Raw genomic sequence first — 9,026 nt, forward strand, 5'->3', positions numbered from 1 at the left:
CCATAATAATATTTCTAGACTTATGGCAGATAACACTTACCTTGATGATGGTGCATTGGTGAATATATATGTATTTTTTTCTCATCTTATTCGTAGTAGATATCATGCACAGTATATATATATATATATATATATATATATATATATATATATATATATAGAGATAACCAAAAAATATAAGTCTCTCATAGTTCGAAGGCGCTTTATCGACCAACAGAATAAACATTAAAAAACGAATGTCTCTCACCACCATATACCAAACAGATGATTTTATACATTATAAAATGTGAAGACCTCAACTAGTTTGACATTGGAGGGCGTTCTAGCTGTGTGGCATTTGAGGAATGCTCATTCACACTTCCTGTGTCCTGTCCATTCAGGAAGTGGCAGGGTTTAACCCCTGGCTGCCGCAGCCATTCCACTCTCTTATCTTCAAGATACTGTCTGGGCCCCCAAGGGATGCTTTAGCTAGAGGATCAAAACCACTCTAATTTAGGAGAGTCTGTTACTTTTAAAGGCTTCCTGTAGGCAACTCATGTTTCTTAAACTAAATTGTCATGAAGTTTGGGTTGTTTGGCACACTGATGCATTTTCCTTCAACTCACATATGTTTTAACATGATTCAATCTAACATTTTAATCCCAAACCCTCATGTGTGAGTGTTATGTTTGTATTGGACATCCTGTGCATGCAAAGCCTTGTTCAGAGTGCCGTCTTCTTTATAATGTGGCACTGCTAAAAAAAAACGACCTAATGTTCTATGTACTAAGTGCATGATAGAGTAGTTCAGAAAAAAGAATTGTAGCCACTAAAACCTTGATTTAAAAGGTTCAATGTGTAATTCGGAACCACCTGCTCCAAAGATATAGGGGGCATTATTTCACCTCTAAACTGGGTCCATACAACCTTTAATGTTCATATTTTGTTTGTAGTAGTTTGGCATTTTTATTGTATTCTAATTTATTTTTTATAGTGTGTGTTGCATTTACTCCTGTGTAATGCAGTCAGTCACTCAGTCACTCAGTCACTCAGTCAGTCAGTCAGTCAGTCAGTCAGTCAGCCAGTCAGTCAGTGGGCAAGAACACCAAAATACCAAAACGTTTTATGGCACTACATTCTAGGGTCAATCAATATAATCCATATTTTGTGTCAAATTATTTATTTTTATTTTGTAAGTAGCCGTGTAATAGGTGGATTATGTACTAAATAAAAGTAATTAAACCAACCCGAAGGAAATACAAGAAAAAAAACAATGTTCTAAATATTGTAAATATTTGTATTTACAAAGAACATGTATGCAAGTATAAACTCTCTTAAGAAAGCCCCTTTTTTATGTATCAGCTGAATGACTAAAGGAATAAGAAAAAGAAAGTGCAAAGTATTGTGCATGTATTCTCAGGCGGACTGTTTTTGCACCATGCAAATGTTTCAACTTTACCTGTTCCGATTTTCTCTGTTTCAAAGGCATTTTTACATCATGCATGTACCGGTACTGTATTTGTGTTTCCATAAATCCTTCTTTTATCCATCGTATATTATTCGTAATTAGACCCCTCATACTGTACATCATGGCAAGAGTGTGAGCCATCAGAAACAGGAATACAGTAAGTATAATAAAACGTTTCCTTTTTAGAAGCTCATACTGTAGCTGCGAGAGACAGTGAATACTTTTCATATTCACTTGGAAGGTAGGCGTAAAAGATTGTGTCCAACTCTCATATCTCTAGGGCATTTTGCAGTCTTCGTGATATCAGCAGGAAACCTTTTCTTTAATCACGGCTGCATCTCATATTGTCCCTCCGTGGCGATAAAGAAGTCGTTGAGAGTGTTCTGCAGAAATTCAAAAGTCGGCCGGTCCTCAGGCCTCTGCCTCCAGCACATACTCATAATGTCATAGAGTTCCTCAGGGCAGCCCTCCGGACACGGCATCCTGTACGACTTGTCGAGACTCCTGATCACCTCGGGGTTAGTCATCCCTGATTAAGATGCAGAAAATGCAGGCAGTGTGAGATTGTGATATATTTTTAGTCATCGTATTATGCAATTTACATAGCTGCAAAGTGACAACAATTTAAAGTGAAGTTAGGTACATTTTTCTCTACTTTTTTTATTTATTCATCACTTCTCGTACCTGGGTAGGGTATTCTTCCATAGGTGACTATCTCTGTGAGGAGGATCCCAAAGGACCACACATCCGATTTGATGCTGAATGTACCAAAATTAATGGCCTCTGGAGCCGTCCATTTGATGGGAAATTTAGCACCTAGTTGTCAGAGAGTGAAAAAAGCAGAGGAAATTGTCGAGATATGTAAGTGTTTGTGATACAGTTTTTATTTAATGTGTCTGCTTGTATTTGTCCTTTTCTGGTAATGATGGCAGATATTAGATTTAGGTGGTTTTTGCATCAATGTGATACATTTTTCAGGTATTTAATTCACTACATTACCCAATAACAGACAGAACAGACAAAGATTTAAACCTTCATATTTCTGGAGACTTTACTGAAAAACACAACTCAGTAGATACAATGTGAAAAATGTAAAAAAAAAAAATGAAAACTCTTTTTTTTGGTGGGTTAGTGGGTTGGCAGGTGCATTGGGGGGCTTGAATTCATGACCTTAGTATTTCAAAACAATTCCTGTCAGCGCCCCTGGATGCATTTATTCTCCAATGTGGGGAAACCCTGCACATACTGCACCTTCTTGAGCTGTGTATTCTGACTCGATGATCCTGGCAAGGCCAAAGTCCGCTATCTTGCAGTGCAGAGTGTCGCTGACCAGAATGTTGGCTGCACGCACGTCTCGGTGAATGTAGTTCTTCACCTCAATGTACGCCATGCCTTCAGCTATCTGTTGTGTTGAAAGGAAGAGAGGAATAATCGAGAAAGCTTCTTAGGGGAATTATCAGATCAAAATGCAAAGTCACAAAATGAAGCTGCAAGTCTTTTTCTTTGGGCCGAGAAATAAGACAACTTGAAATGTATCTGTTTTACCGCACACTGAATCCATAGAATAATTGTAGATTTTTCTCTCATACTGCATGTGTCTGTTTCCTCTGGTCAGTGCGGTGCAGCTACAGCATGCGTGTATATGTATGTGTGAATACTTGTGTTTGCGTGTATGATAATGGCAGTAAAGTGGATTTGACAGGATGTGCCAACTCTGAGGAAGTCAAAAGGCTTTTTTTTTTTGGTGAGGCAAAAAAGTTCTAAGGGAGCTCATTGTAAATGGAAAAATATCATGATTTCCTGTCCGGATGTTAATAATTGACGTAGGGCGAGGCGTTCAAGCCAGAAGAGCAAAAGCCCCACCACAGAAACCACACAGCTACTGCTGACAGTTTCCACGTGTATTTACATCATAGCTGATGTCAAAGCACATAGAATAACGAAGGAACAGAGCAGCTTGTGGGTATAAATAGGCTTTAAGGTCACAGACAAGGCTTGTCGTTATGTTTTTGTCAGAACATGCAAATACCATGCTGTGGTAAACAACAGCAGTAGCAGTGAGAGAAATGTTTAGAAATAGAAAGACGGACGCGCTCGCAGGCTAAGTGAAAACAGCTGTTCCAGAAGGCCTATTTATTACATTTTCTTTAAAAAAAGCTTTCATTATATTATTGAGACGTGATGAACAGGTCACATACAAGATACGATGCTGCACATTCACACAGATCATGGAATGACATTTACAATCAAAGGTTTCCCACCTGCGCCGACATGTCTATCAGCTTATTTAGCTTTAGCTTTTTTCCTTCATTGGATTTCAGAAAGTCCAGAAGACATCCTGTAAATGAGAAAAGGAGAAGGATATCATCATAAGAAATTAAAGATGACAAATCGTTGTTTTGTACAGACACAGTTAAAAGGATTCCACAGAAAGATATATTGTGACGTCTTATACCGAAAGCAAATGCGTGTGATGCTGCTGCAATTTTAGTGTTGCATGATACTAAATGGTAAATGTTTTATATACAATAATGCAAACACCTGCTCAATACACTTCAATCCAGTACAACAACCCTGCAATAAATATTATATTTGTGAAGCAGTTTGATGTTACATTTTGGTTGGTGAAGTTCTAATGTAAATTGTAAGTTTAAAGTGTTCTAGTGTCCCTACTGCATAATGTAATTTAATACAACAGCTCCTATTATAGACTCTTAAGTGACAGTCTCAGAAGTTGAATATTGTAAGCCTCACAAATGTTTTAATTCCTTGGATTTGATTGCACTATATTGTACAGGTGTTTATTGTATTGTGGCCACCCCATATATGTGTTTTGTTCTTTAAACAAAGACTGACAAATTAAATGTAAATGGTTTGCCCACATTTTCAAACTGCTTTGGAGCTAGAGCTATGACGACTTGTCAATTTAATCAATTGGCGATCCACAGAAAATTGTTCTGCGACTAATAGGATGATCAATAGTTTTATTGTGCTCAATATTCTCTGCTTCTCAAATGTGAGGATTATTCTGCTTTTGTGGGCCAATTTATCACCCCTCGTTGGAAAGACTTTAATCATTAAAAGTCTCCCCTCTTACTCTTTGTCTTACCATTGATCATGAACTCAGTGACGATAAGAATGGGCTCCTTAGTGACCACAGCATGGAGGCGCACCAGTCGTTCGTGCTGCAGCTGCTTCATCAGGTTGGCCTCCATCAGGAAGGCCTCAGGCTCCATCGTTCCCTCCTTTAAAGTCTTAACAGCAACCTTCTGGGTGTTCTTATAGTAACCTGCAGTGGGGATTAAAACAGGGCGCTTAACTCACAGTACTCTTCCATCTTGGCTTATAAAATGTCGGCAATGACGGGATGAATTGTTAGCTTTCTCTCACCCATCCACACTTCTCCAAACTGCCCGGCCCCCAGTTTCTTCACCATTTTCAGGGTGTCTCTGGGAATCTCCCATTCGTCGTATGCCCACGGCTGCTCGGGTGTTGTGCCCTTACAAGGCGCATACAGTCGCTGACACAAACCGTCTGCTGTACCTGCACCCAAACGTGAAACATGCGGATGAAATGAACCATCTTTTTTTTAGTTACTGGCACAGTCTGATGAGATCTTGCTTCCTTAAATAATCTTGAAAGCTTGTTTGTGTGTATATATGTGTGAACTTCTTTATTGCTGTGTATTGGCATCCATTCTAGAGAATTATCCTTCTCATCTTGTGGTTTAGTCACAGGAAATGCACAACGCATCACTTCCTCCACAATTCAAGTCTAATAATTCACAGCAGTGAACCAAATCGCAATCCAAATCAACGCACAATGTTTGTTTTCTGTTATTGATTAGGAAAATATTTGAAACCTGTACGCAGAGCTTCTTCTTTTTTAGTGAAGAATTTTGATAAAATTTGATAACATTTTTGTGCTATGATAAAATGTTTCCTGTTTACTACTTACGGGTGTAGTATTTAACCAAGTCCTGTAGGGATGGGAACGTGTTGGAGGGGGAGATGTAGTAGCCACCTTTGTCCAGACTGCGGATCTTGTAGTGTTTTACCACATCTCCTTGTTCTAATACATGATCTCGGACTGACAGTGAGAAGGACCCTGAAGAGAAAACAAATAGATCGTACAGTTACATGTAGTTTTGAAATTGGTCACATGTTTCTGAAAGTCTAATTTGTGGCGTGATCATGAAAAGAGACTGGTGGCAGTCACCTTTACTGGTCTCACTCTCTCGAACTAGAAAGGCACCCGGTTTGTTTCCAGGCACTAAAAGCAGTCGTTCAGTGTCTCTCCTGCTCATGTCCCTGAAAAACCATCTGCAGAGGAGAGAACCACAAAAGACACTGTGTGTGACTATCTAAACACATATACAAATGTATTTAACAGTCCATTCAAATTTTATTTAGGTAATATGTATGAAATCGTCTCTTACTTTTCCACCTCCAGTGTATCTGCTCTGACTACATAATTACACGGTATGAAGCCTTCCTGCCCAGTCGCCAACGATTTAGCTACCCACCATTCTCCGTTTCTACAAAACAGACCAGATCATTTTTATTTCTTCAGGTTAGAAGAACTGTTTCACTGGATACATATACTAGGGACTGGGACGAGGCTACTTACTCTTGTAAAACCTTAAGTTTGTCTCCCTTTTTGAAAGGTAGATCCCTGTCGTTGGTGGTTTTGAAGTCATGTTGTGCCACAAACACCACATCGTCTAAAGACAAGTAAAGCAAAGTTATTTCAAAGGAAGTTATGGACATGAAGGTTAATATAGTGGAAGTATATAGCACAAGCATACGGCATCTTTTTACACAGTATGTGTCTGTGACATGACAACGTTTGTTAACAATCTTATCCTTCCCCTCAGAAGGAAACGCAACCAAGATTTTAATCGCTAAATGAAGCGTCCTCTCACTGCTACTAATGTCTCTCTGCACAGCAACACTCGACTGCAAAAAGGCAGGCTTCTTATTTTTCAGTAGAAAGTTTGTTACATGTGTTGTGTTCAGTAATTACCATTATCCAAGTCGGTGTTTTCACTTCGTGCCTAAAGAACATAAAAATAAAACAATGTAACATGCGAAATGTGAACTAAGTCGATGATAAACACTGGCAAATGGATTAAAGTATTTAAACTAGATTAATTTCAAATCACATAAATGGCTATACTCTGCACTTAGTTGAGTAAGTATAGCTTTTACCTTTAAGGGGTCTACTTACTATGTGATTCGACGAGTCGGGGGACTGAGAGTTGTGTTTGCTTTTGTAGAAATTGTCCTCTTTTGCTTGTTTCTGGCCACTGCAAGCGCAGCCCATCCTGCATGTATAATGGCAATCTTTAGTTACATTTTGTTACATAACAAAAAACATTTTTTTTTTTTTTTTTTTAAAGACCTACCTAACCTTTATTATAAGATCAAAAAACTGTATGTTGTAATTATTATACACTGTAATAAAATAGTGTAAAAAATACAGCCAAATTCTAACATTGTACATATCTATTTATTTTTACTAACAAGTTTTACTCAATGTAATGGTACAATACAATTCTGCATAATGGCGTGCAGTTAATTTTGTATTATCAAATACAACCCGTTCCTGCCTCAGATAGTTACAGCATTTAGATGTCTGGGCCATTACCTGATGAAGCAGGTGAGCTTTACTGAAGCTGTTTTCACTCTCCTCTCCTCTCACTGCAGGGACCGGTCTGTGAGCTCATGCCCGGTGCTGTTAAAAAATTTAAAATTATGCAAAATCATTGGTGGGGAGACTTTTTAGTATTATATCTTAGTTGATTTCTTAAAACAAGATTATCATAAGAGGAAGTGGAAAACATGTTCTTATCTTTATGTGGTAGCATTTGAATACAGTGTATGGTACAGACATATTAGAGTTCAAAATAACACTAAAGAAGTGCTGAAAATAACCAAAGAATGATGCAAAGGTTTCCAGTGAACTTACTGCTGTCAATGTGAAAAGCATCATGTTATTCATTTATGTTGCGCTTTTTTTACTGCTGTTTCTGCTTCAGTTTTATGAGATGTGTAAATTGAAACATTTAGATAGAGGATTAATCTAAAAGAAAAAAAGTTAAACTGACCATCAGTCATAAGAATAGTTGTAAGAGCCGGTGGAAGTCCCTCTACTAATAGTTGAAGAACCTATATGGATGAATGTTCATCACAGAAAGGAAAGTTTGGTTGTACATTCAAATTGGAAAGTTAAAATGGCAAACGTACAGTAACAATGTGCTATACAAGCAAAACCTTGGAGTGTCGGAGGCTTGGTCTTACAGTAGTAGTCACACATTATTTGCCGTTTGCTGTTCATTGAATGGCTTTTGATGTCAGCATGTTTGTGTCAGCACTGCCACAGGAATATTGACAAAAATACTTTAATTATGCCATAAAATCGCATGTAAAACTTGCTTTCAGGAAACAACAGCAAGGTGGCGATCTTAGAGGTTTCATTGCCTGAAAATATCCAATGATGCGTAACTGAAAACTGTGGCGCTAATATTATAAGTGGAAGTCTAAAACTTTCTATAATCTTTATTTATATTTAGGTATAGCTTTGTATACAGCCCATATATGTTTTCATGTGATAATTTAAAGGAACGTTAGCTTTATATTCACTTACTTTTGCAACCTTTCTGTAGATTATGAATACTGTGACAGTGCTTTTTTCCCCACACACTAGCAATTTAATTTTTCTTAGTCTGAATTTATTTTCACATATTATGTCATGATATACTTTTGTGATTAACACATTTTTTGGTCTCCAAATGATCGCTGTAAATGTTCTCTTATGATTATCATTAACTATGTGTCTTCACGGCCTACCAGTTAGCGTTCAGATATTTCAATTTTCTTCCATTTAAAACATTATAACAGTTATTATTTGATATAATTGTTCACTGCCTATACTTCTTTCAAGTGTCTGTAGTGCGAGATAAACATACAGCAGATAAATACCTTGAACTTGTCCCCCGGCTTGTGTTTTCAAAAATACTCTAGATGCTAAATGTTTTCTATTTCCTTATTGAAAAGAAACTGCATGTCAGTGTGTCACTCTCACTTGCTCGTTTTGTGTCTCTCTCTTTTGCTCTATTTTTCTCTTTCTTTCTCTCCCTCCCTCTCTCAGTAAAGACTAGGGCCTCCCCTGGGGGACTACATTGAGTTTACCGTAAATAGATAGCAGTTTCTCTATTTGTCTCCCATAATTCCCTTTCCCCTTGTCTCTGCGGCAGAACATCTAACAAAACAGTACAAAGATCACCTCACCTGCTGATTAAACGTCAATTAGTTCACTTTAACAAACCCTTCAGGTGGTCAATGAATAAAGTGGATGGATACAGTTCATATTTAATCTGCAGACTCAGAAATCTACCAATGTCAATTTATAAAGAAGAAGGAAGTGACATATACTGTATGTCTGTATGGGTGATAGTGTTGAATATAGGTGTGGTTTAGTTCCATATTTAAAAGAATCATTTCTCAGATCCTGTTTTTCGGCTATTGTTTATTTCTACGAATCATCTGTGCAATTTCACAAACAGTGATGCATGTTA

General features: G+C 37.6%; 1 protein-coding gene across 2 annotated transcripts; it reads right to left on the minus strand.

Annotated features, from left to right (window-relative positions):
• Positions 1–1,142: 1,142 nt before the first annotated feature.
• Positions 1,143–8,558, minus strand: blk (BLK proto-oncogene, Src family tyrosine kinase). Of its 2 annotated transcripts, XM_029425533.1 has the most exons (15): positions 8,431–8,539; positions 7,557–7,617; positions 7,097–7,183; positions 6,677–6,773; positions 6,473–6,503; positions 6,077–6,170; positions 5,886–5,984; positions 5,666–5,769; positions 5,405–5,554; positions 4,838–4,990; positions 4,557–4,736; positions 3,709–3,785; positions 2,699–2,849; positions 2,132–2,263; positions 1,143–1,976 (listed from the first exon to the last, which is right to left on the minus strand). In XM_029425533.1, exons 4-15 carry the CDS (start codon positions 6,770–6,772, stop codon positions 1,774–1,776), a joined length of 1,470 nt encoding a protein of 489 aa, XP_029281393.1. In that variant the 5' UTR covers position 6,773; positions 7,097–7,183; positions 7,557–7,617; positions 8,431–8,539; the 3' UTR covers positions 1,143–1,773. The 2 variants fall into 2 exon arrangements, with proteins under 2 accessions (XP_029281393.1, XP_029281394.1); XM_029425534.1 differs by lacking the exon at positions 7,557–7,617 and having other exon boundaries at positions 8,431–8,558.
• Between the last annotated feature and the right edge of the window lie 468 nt (positions 8,559–9,026).

The sequence above is a fragment of the Cottoperca gobio genome, chromosome 24, assembly GCF_900634415.1.
Source record: "Cottoperca gobio chromosome 24, fCotGob3.1, whole genome shotgun sequence".
Lineage (NCBI taxonomy): Eukaryota > Metazoa > Chordata > Actinopteri > Perciformes > Bovichtidae > Cottoperca > Cottoperca gobio.